General features: G+C 40.9%; 1 protein-coding gene across 1 annotated transcript in view; it reads left to right on the forward strand.

The window, feature by feature from the left end:
* Window positions 1-13,971, forward strand: part of TPH2 (tryptophan hydroxylase 2) — a 135,931-nt gene extending 121,960 nt beyond the window's left edge. Inside the window, exons 10-11 of the mRNA XM_001363038.4 lie at window positions 12,625-12,758; window positions 13,276-13,971. Of these exons, the coding sequence (XP_001363075.1) occupies window positions 12,625-12,758; window positions 13,276-13,450 (309 nt within the window). The 3' untranslated portion in view covers window positions 13,451-13,971. The remainder of the gene's footprint in view (window positions 1-12,624; window positions 12,759-13,275) is intronic.
* The last annotated feature ends 1,628 nt before the right edge of the window (window positions 13,972-15,599 follow it).

The following is a 15,599-nucleotide window of genomic DNA, read 5'->3' on the forward strand; positions in this document are numbered from 1 at the left end:
GAATACCCCAAATGGGGTCACAAAAAGCTGTTCAGATATTGCTAAAAACAATTCTACGACGGCAACAGAGAAGAGATTGAGGAGGTTGAGGCTGTGCACTGAGATCATTTGATACCAGGGGAGAGTCTGAAATGGGATTCTCCTCTGCTGAGTTCCTAGGCCATTAACTCCTTCATTGTCATAACGTCTAATTCCTTCCTCCAAATCCTCCGATGTCACAGAACCATTTCTATTTTCGTTCAGTCTGGCAAAAATTTTAGAAATCGACTAAAATATGAGTGTAGAGCAAAGACCCAATATTTAGTCAGTCAACATACACACACATACCAAGTGTCAGCTATGTGCCAGGCGCTGTGCTAATTAATTAATGAGGATAGAAAGAAAGATACAAGATAGTCATTGCTTCAAGGAGCTCACAATTGACACAAATCATCATATAATACAGTTTAGAATATAGAGTATATTTTATGTAACATTGATTGAGAGGAGTTGAGAGATGGCACGGTAGAGTAATCAGAAGGCTGACCTTGGGATCAAGATGCCCCGGGTTCCAGTCCTGCTTCAGACACACATTTGCTCTGTGACTCTGGGCTTCTTTTCTGTTCCTAGAAGGAAAGACTATCTCTATACTTAGAGCCTTTTCTGTCAGAATCCCTCCTGGCCCAGAATTTTCTCCCTCTTCTTCTCTATCTCCTGATTTCCCTGGTTTCCTTATAGTCACAGTTAGAATCCCACCTTCTACAAGAAGATAGCCTGCCCTACACTGATTATCTCCACTTTAGCCAGGGGTGTGCTAGTAACAACTGACCCCCCCCCCCCAAAGTACCCATTTGAGATTTAATCTGCATTATTAATGTTTCTCTATTATTTACTTAAGTCTAGAATTCAACAAAACAATAAGGCAAGACTTAACTTAGAGCATTTTCTGATTTCTGAAGTGTAAATGCTCACACAAAATTTATAATTGTCTCCAGTATACCCCAGAAAATTGACTTTCTCTCTCTTCCGTCTTATCCCCTTCCTTCACCTCCTTTCTGTCCTCTCCTCTCCTCTCTTTCCTCTTCTCTCTTCTCTTATTCCCTCTCTCTGTCTCTCTTTGTCTCTCTGTCTGTCTGTCTCTCTGTCTATTTCTGTCTCTGTCTGTCTGTTCCTCTGTCCCTGTTCATATCTCTTTCCGTCTGTCTGTCTGTCTCTCTCTTTCTCTGTCTCTGTTTATCTCTTTCCTCTTCATCTCTGTCTCTGTCTCTATCTTTCTTTCCTCTCTCTGTCTCTGTCTATATTTCTTTGTCTCTGTCCATATTTCTTTCTATCTCTCTGTCTCTGTCTCTATGTCTTTCTCTTCTCTGTCTACCTTTCTATCCTCTCTCCATCTCTGTCTATCTCTCTGTCTCTGTCTATCTGTCCCTCTGTCTATGTCTCTGTCCATATCTCTTTCCATCTCTGTCTGTCTCTGTCTGTCTGTTCCTCTGTCCCTGTTCATATCTCTTTCCATCTGTCTGTCTGTCTCTCTCTGTGTGTCTCTGTCTCTCTCTTTCTCTGTTTATCTCTTTCCTCTGCATCTCTGTCTCTGTCTCTGTCTTTCTTTCCTCTCTCTATCTCTGTCTATATTTCTTTGTCTCTGTCCATATTTCTTTCTATCTCTCTGTCTCTGTCTCTCTGTCTTTCTCTTCTCTGTCTACCTTTCTATCCTCTCTTCATCTCTGTCTATCTCTCTGTCTCTGTCTATCTGTCCCTCTGTCTATGTCTCTGTCCATATCTCTTTCCATCTCTGTCTGTCTTTGTCTGTCTCTGTGTCTCTGTCTCTGTCTTTCTCTGTGTCCGTCTATCTCTCCTCTCTCCATCTCTATCTGTCTCTATTTCTCTGTTTCTGTCTGTCTCTGTCTCTGTCCATATCTCTTTCTATCTCTGTCTGTCTTTGTGTCTCTGCCTCTATGTCTTTCTCTGTCTCTATCTCTCCTCTCTCCATCTCTGCTATATTCCTCTGTCTCTGTCCATATCTCTTTCCGTCTCTGTCTCTATGTCTTTTTCTGTCTCTGTCTACCTTTCTGTCCTCTCTCCATCTCTATCTGTCTCTGTCCTTCTCTCTGTCTCTGCCTGTCTTTCCGTCCTCTCTCCATGACTGTGTCAGTCTCTTTGTCTTACAGGGTCGTAGGCCACAGCAGTAGGACCTTAATAGATGCTCGCTGTTGACTGACTGAGTGACTAGCAAGGGGCATTCTGCTCTGCCATAATGGTAGCACTTTCAGTTTGGAGTGAGTGAGAACCAGATTTAGAGACGGTATCTTAAGCTTGTATTAAGTCACTGCCTAAAGGAGAGAATTATTTTCTTATCCCCCTTTGTCCAAACCAGCTTGCTTAAGTAGATAAAACTGTCAGCATCATTTATAAAGCTTTAGAAGAGCATTGATCCCATCACTGCCCAGTTTGACAACTGGGACAGAAATGATATGTCAGGAGGTTTTGTTGGCACGAAATACATTTTAGGGTAGGGTTAAACTACATATACACATAGCTTTTTCTCTATGTTTGGCGGCTTCTTGCTCATCTATCTCTAGAGCTCTAAACATTTAATGAGTGTCTACTACATGCCAGGCTCTGTGCAAAGTGCATACGTAGTACATGTATCCATACACACGTAAGATAGACATTGCACACACACACAGACATAAATGCAAACAGATGGAAGCAATACAGAGCCTGGCCCCAAATCAGCCAGGAACTCAACTTTATCTTGGAGATCTTTTTTTCAGTCTTTTCAACTATCATTTGAATGATGGCAATCATGTCCCATGCCCTTAGAGTCTGCGAAAAACAATATCTCTGAGTCATTGAAGGAGTCTTAGGCCACCTAGACCGGAGGCTGGAAATGACATTAGGATGATGGAAAGAGAACTCGGAGGCAGGTCCCTACGCCTGCATCCTAGCTCTTCAGAAATACTAAGGCTCAGGACAACCGAGAAGCTAGAAAATGAGAGTTGGGAAGAGCCTCTGAAAGCAGGCAGTCCAATCCCATCCTTTTACCGATAAGGAAGCTGAAACCCAGAAAGGATAAAGGGATTGTTCAAGGTCGCCAAGCTTCTTGGGACCAAAGCCAGGACTAGAGATCCAGGTCTCCTGAATGTCAGCCCAGTGGTCTTTCAACTCAGAAGAATAAGTCCATTCTGAATAGATCTGTCAGTAAAAAACTGGTATCTAACATCACTTTGCTTTCAAGGGTGTTTGCCAGTTTGGGGGTGAATGAGCCACGTTCTCTCAGCTTAGCTACGTCTTTACTGGAAGTTGTATTACCTCGTTCAAGCCAACAGACATCACGTTGTTCACCTTAATCGACTAAATGACTAAATGGAGCTGTTAAACATTACAAAGGCAACTCCCAGGCCACAGTGGAGAAACCATCAAAGGATATGAATAGACAGTTTTCAAAAAGGGGAACACAAATTCAGCTTGAAAAAATGCTGAGTCTCACTAATAATCAAAGAGAAGCAAATTAAAAAGAATTCTGAAGGACCTCACTCCCATTAAATTGGTGAAACTAATTAAAAGCAAAAAACCTTAATAATGGTGGCAGCTGTCGAGTAACGTATGCTTATTCATTACTAGTGGAATTGCAGACCGGTAGAATCTTTTGGGAAGGCAATCTCTGTTAAAAGTTACAAAAATAGTCATAACCTTTAACTTTATATCATAATCTGCTAACCTAATAATTTTATTTTGGGAAATATACCTTGAGAGTGTTATAAATAAGAAAAGAGCTCTGTTCAAAGATTTTTTTATGCCTAAGTTATAGTTTTTCAAAGGAAAAACAAACAAACTAGAAGCAACCTAAATGTTCAATGACAAACGTATGATTAAATACACCATGCTACATTAATGTTATGGGATATTATAATGTGACCAAGAATGACAAATATGAGGAATAATCCAAAGGAAATGTGGAAGAACCATTATTTTTTTAAAAACCTTTATCTTCCACCCTAAAGTTGATAGTGTGTATTAGTTCCAAGACAGAAGGATGGTAAGGGCTAGGCAATGGGGGTCAAGTGACATGCCCAGAGTCACACAGCTAGGAAGCGTCCGAGGCAAGATTTGAACCTAGGACCTCCTCTAGGTCTGGCTCTCAATCCACTGAGCCACCCAGTTGCCCCTGGAAGTACCATTATGAAATAATACAAAGTAGGGGGAGTAAAAGAGCAGAATTGGGATAATAGAGCAGAAGCTAACTATAACCACCCAAGAGGAGAAGAGAATGGAAATGAATGAACCTTTGTTCATGATGGAGACTTAGATGAAGTGTCAGAGAGGCTATGATGTGTTGTGTGCTGACATTCATTATTTAAATGTAAATAATTGTAAAGCAAACCTAATTGGCTCTACTGATGTTTCATATTAACACTATTATAAATCATTAGAAAATAACTGGCTAAATGGTTCCCTAGGGGCCTGAAAGTGTTTGTTTCAGTATTTATTAAGAATCCACCCCAGGTTGAGCATTGTATGATATGTGACAAGACTTGATGGCTGTCTTTGTGATCCTGATTTCCTAAAGAAGACACTAATAGAGGCACAGGCAAAGACAAAAGTAGCCAAGCAAATTGCAGTAGATCCTTCTTCTATCCAGGACTGGACATCTTGGAGCAATGGGAGAGGCCATTCCTATTTCATTAGGGCCATTAGGTAGAGAGAGTGCTGGCCTAGGAGTAAAGAAGACTCTTCCCGAGTTCAAATCAGGACTCAGACACTTACTAGCTGTATGATCCTGAGCAAGTCGCACAACCCTATTGGCCTCAGTTTCCTCATCTGTAAAATGAGCTGGAGAAGGAAATGGCAAGCCTCTCCAATATCTCTGCCAAGAAAAAAAACAAATAGAATCACAAAGAGTCAGTTACCATTGAACAACGACAACATTCCCATTTCATTATCCTTTTGCCATTCCCTGAACTATCTGTGGCATATCCTGCTGGGTCCTAGTGGTCATTATGTAGGTGGATTCATCATCAGGCAAGGAGATCAGACCCAGTTGCTAATCTTCACAGCCATCAGATACTAGTAGTTGGAGACACTTAACTTCTGTTTGCCTCAGTTTCCCCATATGTAAAATGGGGATAATAACAGCACTTAACTCCCAGGGTTGTTGGGAGGATAAAATAAGATCATATCTGTAAAACATTTTACAAAGTTTAAAGCTCTGCATAAATGCTAGCTATTCAGCATTCATAACCCCTTTGTTGGCCACAGGTAGTTATTGACCACTTCTCCTCACTTCGGCAGCCTGACTTGCCTCTGTTCCCCATGCCCTACCTCCGCATTTTAATATTTCGGTTTTGCTTCCATTACTAGCTTTTTGCATCCTTGACATACATGGCCATTTCTTCCTATTTGGTAACTGAACTCAGGGTTAGGAGAACCTGGTTTCAAATCCTTCCTCTCATGCTTTCTGGCTGCTTGTTGATGGGCAAGTCATTGAACTTACCTGAGCTTCAGTCTTCTCATCTGTAAAATGGGAATATTAATTCCTCTAGCACACCTCTCTCTCATAGGGTTTTCTTGAGACTCCAGTCAAGTAGAGTATGTGAAATGCTTTGGAAACCTCAGAGCTATTGTGGCTCCTTGTACCTCCCTCCACACCTAATAAGGTATTTTACGTGTAGTAGGCACTCAATATATTCTGTTTGAATTTTATTGACTCAGTGCGCATGGGTGCCAGAGAGTTAGAAGCAGCAATAATTAGAGTTTCAGCTGGAGAGAAGGTCATCCCAAGCCTACCAGTATATTCTCCTCCTCATCTACTCACTGCTACTATTATACTCATTGTCTACACACTGAATCCAGTGTGTGCCACAAAGGCTCTATTTTGCTTTCGCTACTTTGATGGATCAAAGATTCATCCGTGATGTGGCTACTCTCTCCATTGGTTCAGAGGTCAGTCTCTTCACATCTTCTTATCCTGCTTGACTCTTGTTCATACCCATCTGAAAATCCTGAATGGGGGGTTTCTTCAATAAGCTAGGACCTGTCCTCTAGAGTTGAGGAGGCAACACAGAGCCCTGAGGAGATCTGGATCTGACTTCCTGTTCTTATGTATACCACCTATGTGACCTTCATATCTTTGTGCCTCAGTTTCCTTGTTTGTAATATGTGGGGGTTGGACAAGATCAGTGGTGCCCAACTCAAATAGAAATGGGGGTCACCAAAGGGTGTACATAAGGATTCCTGCCAGCTACATATTGCTTTAGAAAACTACAAGTTAACAGCATCTATGTTCTATTGTATTCTTACTTATTTTTAATATTTCCCAATGACTTCTTAATTTGGTTCCAGTGGCCTCGAAGGCTATGTATTGACTAGGTGACCTCTAGATATCCCCTGATCCTAGGACTTATTCACATTGCATTGACCAGAGGGACAATGGACTTTCCATCATTTAGCCCTTGCTCTGGCACCAGGCTTGATCTGGCTACTCCTCCAGTCACACACCTCCCTGGTTATATCCCTTCTGCTGCTTCTCCTGGACTGTTCTTCATTAGTAATATGCTGCCGCCTGCTCTGTTTACCAATGCGCCTTTCCATTGCCCTTTGGGTGACCTACAACTTTAATTCTTTGGAGACCGTGGTGTTTCATGATTCATAGGCACACGGTATCACTGGAAGAATATTGCTGTTAAAGCTAGAAGCTTGGGGTCATTAGGAGTACCATGCAATTTTCCAAAGGCAATCTACCTGCTCTCCTCTTCCTATTCACTTCTCAGTCTGAATCGCCATCCTTCCACAGCCTTTGTCCAAGACGCATACACGATTGGACTGTCCATCCAACTGGCCACAATAGCCTGGATGAGAGGCATCCTTTGGCCTCTGATTTCTTGAAGGCTTGGGAAAACCCAAACTCTCTTGCATTTTCTCCTTCCAATATTACAGTAGTTGAATGATATTATAGCTGTTGCCAAAATGATCATATTTATAAATAAAATGCTTTAAGCGTACTGACTTTTCTTCAGTCTTGGGTCACTATTCAGAAAGCTGTACTCTAGCCTCTGGGTGTCTGCTACAGGAGGCTCTAGCCAAGTGTCTAATTAATCTACTGGGCCTGTCTTGAGCCACTTTAATCCCTCCAGCAGTGAAGGCAGACGATGACATGAACACAACTGGGTATACCAACTCCAGTATCTCCATTGTATGAATTTTCCCATGATAAAAACTCCATTGATTTTTACTACAAAAAGAAGAAATTCTATGGATAAATTCAAGAGAGCTTTACACCTATAATAACTGAGATTACTGGCATTTTATGGTTGCTTTGCCAAATGAGAGTACACATTCCTTTTGCTTCTCATTTTTATTTGCTCCTCTGTTATGGGGCAGATAGGATAGGGCACTAGATCTAAAGTCAAACAGACTCTTCTTCCTTGGTTTGAATCCAGACTCAGACACTGACTAGCTGTAAGACCCTGGACAAGTCATTTAACCTTGTTTGCCTCAGTTTCCTCAAATATAAAATGAACTGGAGAAATAAATAGCAAACCACTCCAGTCTATGTGCCAAGAAAACCCCCAATGGGGTCATGGAGGGTTGGATACAATTGAAATAAAGAGCCCTGATGGGTTCAGGAGGAATAAGGTAAGATAGAAACAACTTAAAGTAATTACTAGAGCACTAAATTTGGAGTCAGGAAGATCTGAGTTTGAAACCTGCCTCAGACATTTGCTGGCTGTGGGACAATCACTTATTGGCCTCAGTTTCCTCATCTATAAAATGGGGATGATTTTCATACTACTTCACAGGATTGTTGGGAGGCTACAATGAAATTATATATGTAAAAGCTCTTTGAAAACATTTATCTATTAATAATAATAATACATATTCTTGTCACACATATTATTAATAAAATACTGCGCGTGCCATACAGTAAGCATATAGTAAGAACTTGATCTGTATATAAAGCACTCCATAAACCATAAAATCTTCTATAAAGGTCAGCTTTTATTATTATTTTTATGTCCTCATTTTATGTCCTAGTAACAACTCTAAGATAGGAGGACAAGGGCTAGGCAAATGGGAATAAGTGACTTGGCCAGAGTCACACAGCTAGGACATGTCTGAGGCCAGATTTGAACTGATGTCTGGTGCTCTATCCATTGTGCTACCTAGTTGCCCCTGTTATTATTATTACTATGTAGAAAATGCTTTGCAATAATATATATATATATAAATATGCACATATATATCTATCAATAATAGAAGTGCTACATTTCAGCTATTTTTATTAATTGCTGATTTTTATATAGTACCTTGAGGTTTCCAAAGTGCTTAACATGCATTATCTCATTTAAATCATGCAATAAATCTGCAAAGTGAATACTATATAGGTGTAATTATGCCCATTTTATAAGTAAGGAGACTGAGGTACAGATTTGTGATCTGCTATTTGCCCCTGATCACACAGTTGGTAAGCTTTGCAGGCAGGATTCAAACTCAGGTCTTCCTGGCTGCAGATCTGGCATTCTTGTCTACTCTGCCACATTTCTCGTCTGCTATCACCCTGTAAGGATCTTTAAGAGTTGGAGGGGCTGGAGAGAGATTGGATTGAACAGGTGGGGAGGTCACTGAACTCATCATTGCCTTTCCACGTGAATAGATGAATGGTAGGTAGACAATTAGAGAAAGAGGGATAAGATGGAAGTTTCGTGTGAGCCTAAAAAGAGAATAACCTCTACAATTTAAAAAGAAAGCCAGCCCCAAACGATCCCATCATTCTTCCAGGGAACAACAGTAGTCTTCCGAATGGGCCATTCATTTTGGAAAAAAAAAGAAAAAATGTAAGGTTGTTTTTCTAAGTGGAAGGAATTGTCAGTCATGTGGAACCAAATCTCCCCAATGTTCAATGCACTGAACTGAATTTAGCCCAGATGCATTTGCAGGTGTAGTGACCTTCTGCTTATAATGAAGTTATTCTGGAGGGGGAAAATGAGTTCACTGGAAGATTCCTTCTGCAGTCCCAGTTTCTCATACACATTTATCGAGACACGTGAACTAGGTAGAAGAGAAAAAAAAACAAGACAGTGTGTGCTGCGTGTTGGTGGACTCCTCATGTGTTGTGTCTGAGTCGCTCACAAAGACTTGGGAATGAGCAGCTTTCCCCGTGGAGATCATTGACTCCATAGAGAGTACACGAGGAATGTGCATGGGGAGAGCTTTTCCCAAAGTCTCTCCAGTAAGTTGAATTAGAAAAAGAAAGATGTGCTAGAGCAGTGATGGCAAACCTATGGCATGAATGCCAAAGATGGCACAAAGAGTCCTGTCTGTGGATACGGGGCTGCCCTCCCCTTCGCCAGAGTTTGTTACTAGAAAAGCATAGGGACTTGGGTGGAACTGCTCCTCTCCCCCTTTCCACTGTGCCTGATGACATCTTTTCACACCACTTATCCCTCTGCCCAGCAGCTGAATGGGAGTGCTTTCTCCTTCCCCTGTGTGAGGTAAAGGGGGTTAGGGAGATGGCACGTGATCGTGGGGGGGGGACAGGCATGGCACGCCATCTCTAAAAGGTTTGCCTTCACTATGCTCAGCACACAAAGCCTGGGGGAGAGATCCTCATGTAGACCTAAAGAGAGCACCAAGATGGTGCTTTGAGTTGTTTATTTTAATTTGGTAGATGGTTATTAGTCCTCTTCTGTGTGTAAGGTTCTGTGCCAAATGTCGAGAATACAAAGACAAGCATGATATATACCCAGATCTCGAGAAGCTTTTGCCTTATTGTGTGGGTATGGATGTAACCAATAAATGGACATCAAGTACATCCAAAGTAGTGGCTTGAGGAAGACAGCACTATGTCCTTATAGGAGGTGAGCTAGGACTTGAGAGAAGCTGAGGAGAGAGGGCATTTCAGGCATTAGAGTACAAAATCACTGAGGTGGGAAGTGGAATGCTGGATTCAGAAAGTTCTTCCTTGCTCAGAATGGGTGATATAATATCCGCTGTCCTCTAAAATTAGTGCAGTTTAAAACTTCTCTGGGTCTTTAGGGGAGCCTTGTAATAATGACAAAGAAAGCAATGGCTAGAACACTGCATTTGGAGACAGGAAGACTTGAGTTTGAATTATATTTCAAACATTTTACTAGCTATATGATTCTGGGCGAAAATCACATAAACTGTCGGTTTAATTTTCCTCATCTGTAAAATAGGCACAATAGTAGCATGTACATCACAGGGGTTCTTAAGGGGACAACAAGGAGTCCAGTAGGACTAGAATGGGGTTTATAAGAAGGAATCAGAGATTTAGAGATCATCTAGCTCAATCCCTTATTTTATAGATGAGGGAATTGAGGCTTAAAGAAATTAAATGACTTGCCCAAAGTCATATAAGTAGTATGTTACTGAGGCAGAATTTGAAGTCAGATCCTCTGAATCCAAAACTAGTATGCTTTCCACTATATTGCTCTTCAGCAAGTATAGTAATAATACTAGCTAAGGGGACAGAGCACCAAGCCAGGAGTCCAGAGGACCTGGGCTCAAATCTGGCCTCAGACACTTCTTTGCTGTATGACCCTGGGCAAGTCACTTAATCCCAATTGCCCAGCCCTTACTACTTTCCTGCCTTGGAACTGATACTTAGAATTGTTTCTAAGACAAAAGATATGGGTTTTAAAAATAATTTTCCAAAATAAGTAGTGTATATATCTAGATATAGATATAGTCCCTATTAAGTACTAGGTAGTTTACAAGGAAGTCTGCAAGGAAGATGCTATTATTATCATCCCCCTTTGATGGTTGAGAAAACTGAAGCAAACAGAGGGCAAGTAGTTGACTTGCTCATCACAAGACTAGTAAATATCTGAGGCTGGATTTGTACCCAGGTCCTGTAAACTCAGATCTTCTTGATTCTAGACCCAGTGTTCTATCCATTGTACCACCTGGCAAGATGAAACAAGACTGGACATGTGGGTGGGATCTAAATTCTGTAGGGCTTCAAATGCTGTGACAAGACTAATATTTTTTTCCTAGCTTTATTTATTGGCACATATATGATATAGAGCTTGTGCAGGACACACTCGATGAACTTGGCTATTCTGAAATAATTTTCTTCCTCTAAGGAACCTTGAACATTAGGTAAACAAGCATGAGACACATTTTCTGATGATTTAATACTCATATTCTCTCTCTCTTCCTTTCTCTGTCTCTCTCTTCTCTGTCTCTTTCTTTCCCTACCCCCCCCCCTCTCTCTCTCTGTCTCTCTGTCTCTGTCTCTGTCTCTCTCTCTCTCTCTCCCTCCCTCCCTCTCTCTTTCTCTCTCTCTCTCTGTCTCTGTCTCTCTCTGTCTCTCTCTCTGTCTCTCTCTCTCTCTCTCTGTCTCTATCTCTCTCTCTGTCTCTCTGTCTCTCTCTCTGTCTCTCTCTCTGTCTCTCTCTCTCTCTGTCTCTCTCTCTGTCTCTCTCTGTCTCTCTCTCTCCCCCCCCCCCCGGCTCTCCCCTCTCCCTCCCTTATTTGTTACAAAGAGGTGTTTATTATTATTATTTTGAGGAAATGAGTTATGGGGGCCAAAGCTGGGAGCAACAATGACGTCCAAAAGAGAATGTTCATGAAATAGTTATGAACTATGCAGAAGAGAGCAGAAGGAAGAGAAACAGTAATTGTATTACTGCCCTGCACCACCAAACAGGGCAGTAATACAATTATTGTTTGAAATTTATTGTATGCTTAAAAATCTCACAATATACCAATTTGAAATTTATGATTTCATATTCAGTTTTATTTCCTTTTGTTATATGTATGTGGAAATAATCATGTTTATCGAGGAGTCCAAAATAAAAATAATGATTTAATTAAGGCTAACACAGGTTAGCAAATGAGCAGATGAAAATACGAAGGTAGAAGGGGGGCCCGGACCCTCCTTGTCTCTCTGCCTGTCTTGAAACTACAGCCACTCATCATCCTTGCAATTGTCAGCATCAGTCACGTCATCAGGAAAACTGCCCTCATGATGTTCAGAAAGTGATGACATCTGGTTCCTACTTGAGCCCCAAGCTGGACCCCCTCGGTCAATTGCTCCTGCCCTCCAAGCAGCTATGCAGGCCTCTCTGGAAGTCACCCACCTCTTCAGCATCAGATAATCTTATGTCATCATCTCCCATACAGTCATTCACTCCTAAAGTCACTCTGGTGACACTCAGCATCTGGCCTAAAAATGTCTTGTGATGCTTCCCACAAATAGTTCAGTCAAAGCCCCAATTACCTCTCTGCGCAGGTAATTATTACTTCTGCCATTTCAGTGAAATTTCAGGACATTGCTTAGAGTGATCCATTTATGAGCATATTTATGTGGTGCTGCTCCTCTTCCAATAGAGCCTCCATTTAAATTCCATTGCTGTTGGGGTATGACTCTGAACTGTCCTTCAGTGTGAATTTCACTGATGATAAATAAAATAATGCCATAATCCCATTTCCCCCTCAGTATCTAAGAGACTTAAACCCCCTCCAATTTCCCTCATGCATGAGAGAGCTCCATAATTCATGGGAGACTCACAACTGAGTGGGGTTGGAGCTGCCTCTGCGATGGAGTGGGCTGTAGCAATGGGATGTCAGGGAACTTTGGAGTCTCATTATGGAGCTTAACAAGTTTCTGGGTATACTTTGCAGCATGCTCTGTCTGACAAGGCGTGTGTGAAAGCATTTGACCCAAAGACAACTTGCCTGCAGGAATGCCTTATCACTACCTTTCAGGAAGCCTACTTTGTTTCAGAAAGTTTTGAAGAAGCAAAAGAAAAGATGAGGTAAACATTTCTTTTCCTGTTTGAAGAAGATAGTGTATCCATTTCTCTCTCTCTCTCTCTCTCTCTCTCTCTCTCTCTCTCTCTCTCTCTCTCTCTCTCTCTCTCTCTCTCTCTCTCTCTCTCCTCCTCCTCCTCCTCCTCCTCCTCCTCCTCCTCTTCCTTCCTTCCTTCCTTTCTTTCTTTCTTTCTTTCTTTCTTTCTTTCTTTCTTTCTTTCTTTCTTTCTTTCTTTCTTTCTTTCTTTCTTTCTTTCTTTCTTTCTTTCCTTCTTTCCTTCTTTCCTTCTTTCCTTCTTTCCTTCTTTCCTTCTTTCCTTCTTTCCTTCTTTCCTTCTTTCCTTCTTTCCTTCTTTCCTTCTTTCTTTCCTTCTTTCTCTCTCTCTCCCTCTCTTTTTCTCTTTCCTCTCTCCCCTCTCTTTTTTTCCTTCTTCTCCATTCATCCCTTTCCCACTATCTCTTGCTCTCTTTTTTAACCAATGCCAGCCAATTGTTTAACTTTTTCTCTTTATTATTTTGCAGAGACTTTGCCAAGTCAATAACTCGCCCCTTCTCTGTGTACTTCAATCCTTACACACAGAGCATCGAAATACTGAAGGATACCAGGAGCATTGAGAATGTGGTCCAGGACCTCCGAAGTGATCTGAATACAGTGTGTGATGCTTTGAGTAAGATGAACAAATATTTGGGGATTTGAGGCCTGTGATGAGCCAGCCTCATCTTTCCGTTACTCAACAGCAAATGAATCTGCTTCACATGACACCATTCCTTCTGTAACTATCCTCTCTGTGCCAAAGCTTGCTAGTAACCTGCATTATTGTGTATCTACCTAGTTGCTACTCGCAGATCCAATAAGATTAGGCTATGGTGTGAAACGAGGCAAAGAATATGAAAGTAGACAATCATTCTATATGACAGAAAGAGATTTCAAATAGTCGAAGTCCAGATAGTTGGTTTAATATACTTACTTTTGTATCCTGAAAGTACATGTATCTATATGAATATGACCAGGAGAGGGCACTGCTTCCACTAAGGCAGATCATCTCATATTTACGAATTGTGATCTTAGCTTGATGTCCAGAGAGGTTAAGTGATTTGCTTGTGGTCACACAGCTGATAAGTAGAAGAGGCAGGATCTGATGCTGCTCAATCCAGAGCTCTATCCACTATGTCTTGCTGCTTTTATTCTAATTAAAACTTATAAGAACTATCCCTCTTTGACTGTCTCAGTGGCTCTTTATTTCTTGACTATTTTAAAAATTATTCTTTTAAATTACAGTGAAGCTGGTTCTCCCCTTCTCAAGATATTTCCCTCTACCCCAAAACCCTTACCTTCTGCCTTAATAACAACTCTAAGACAGAAGGGCAAGGACTAGTCAGTTAGAGTTTAGTGACTTGCCTAGGGTCACACATCTATGAAGTGGTTGAGACCACAGTTGAATCCAGGTCTCCCTGACTCCAGGCTTGGCACTATATATACACAGTGCCACCTAGATAGATGCCCCTCCATCTCAATATCTTTGAAGTAAACAAGAGTTATACAACATTGGATCTATGATTTGTTGATAAGGGAAATTTCCAGATGAGGAAATTCTCTCTAGCCATGCTGGTTGGTACCTTGAAATTCATCATTTTAGAGGGTTGCTTAGAAGACTGAGAGGTTAAGGGACTTATTTGGGTCATCCAGTCAGGATATATCAGAGAAGTAATTTGAACCATGGTTGTCCTGGCTCTAGGGATGACTATCCACTGTGTCATGTCTGCCTCTGAGTTATAATGCCTTTTGAAAAAAAATTCCATATCCTGTTTTCAAGTGTGGTGAATCAATAAAGGAACTAATTTTTTAGACTGGGGATTTGTACAAGTCAAGTCAGAAAACTTACTTAATACAGTTGAAATATACAGATGATTTTAACCTTGTACCTACCATATTTTAATTTTGAAGATATTTAATCTTTCTTATTAATAGTAATTTTCAGTCATGCCTACATTTTTGTGACCCCTTTTTAAGAGTTTTCTTGGCAAAGATACTGGAGTGCTTTGCCATTTCCTTTTCCAGCTCAGTTTACAAATGAGGAAACTGAGGCAAAAAGATTAAGTGACTTGCCCAGGGTCACACAGCTAGTGTATAAGTCCAACTTTGAACTCAAGTTTTCATGATTGATCACTGCCCATTTAATATTTTAGAAGTTGGTATTTCCAGGTGGGACAATGGAAAACTCTCTTGGTACAAGAGAAAATTATGGAATTACATGGAACCCCTTGGGATTAATTTAAATAAAACAATCATGGGTTTATCCCAGTTTTTTAAAAAAATTTTCCTATTGAGTCTGTCAGTAAACTCAAGTCACCAAACATTTGTTAAGTGCCTATCATGAGCCAGGCACTGTGTTAAACATTGGTTATACAAAGAAAGTCAAGAACAGTCTTTGCCCTCAAGGAACTTACAATCTAATGTTGTTTGGGTGTGCAGTTCCCTCTAAACGAGGTTTAATGGATTGGAAAAGACAAAGGTGTGCTGGGAAACACTTAACAACAAGCTTTCTGATAAAAAAAAAAGTATGCATGATACTCTTTCAAGCTTAATCTGTATTATTAACACTTTCTCTATCACTTTATTAAGACTAGACTATGAACAAAACAGTAAATCTAGCCCTGATTAGTAGTGGGTGCCAATTTTCAAGGTGTAAAAGGTCACGTGGCTCTAGCATGCTCCTGGTCAAAGACCTCCTAGTATTTTAGGTTTGTCTCTCGTCTCTTATATCTGGGATTTGACATCTCTTGGTAGCTAGTCCTTTGATTCCTAATTTGGGTACAATCTCACAGCAACTGAAGTTATCCAAATA

Source organism: Monodelphis domestica, chromosome 5 (genome assembly GCF_027887165.1).
Source record: "Monodelphis domestica isolate mMonDom1 chromosome 5, mMonDom1.pri, whole genome shotgun sequence".
Taxonomy (NCBI): Eukaryota; Metazoa; Chordata; class Mammalia; order Didelphimorphia; family Didelphidae; genus Monodelphis; species Monodelphis domestica.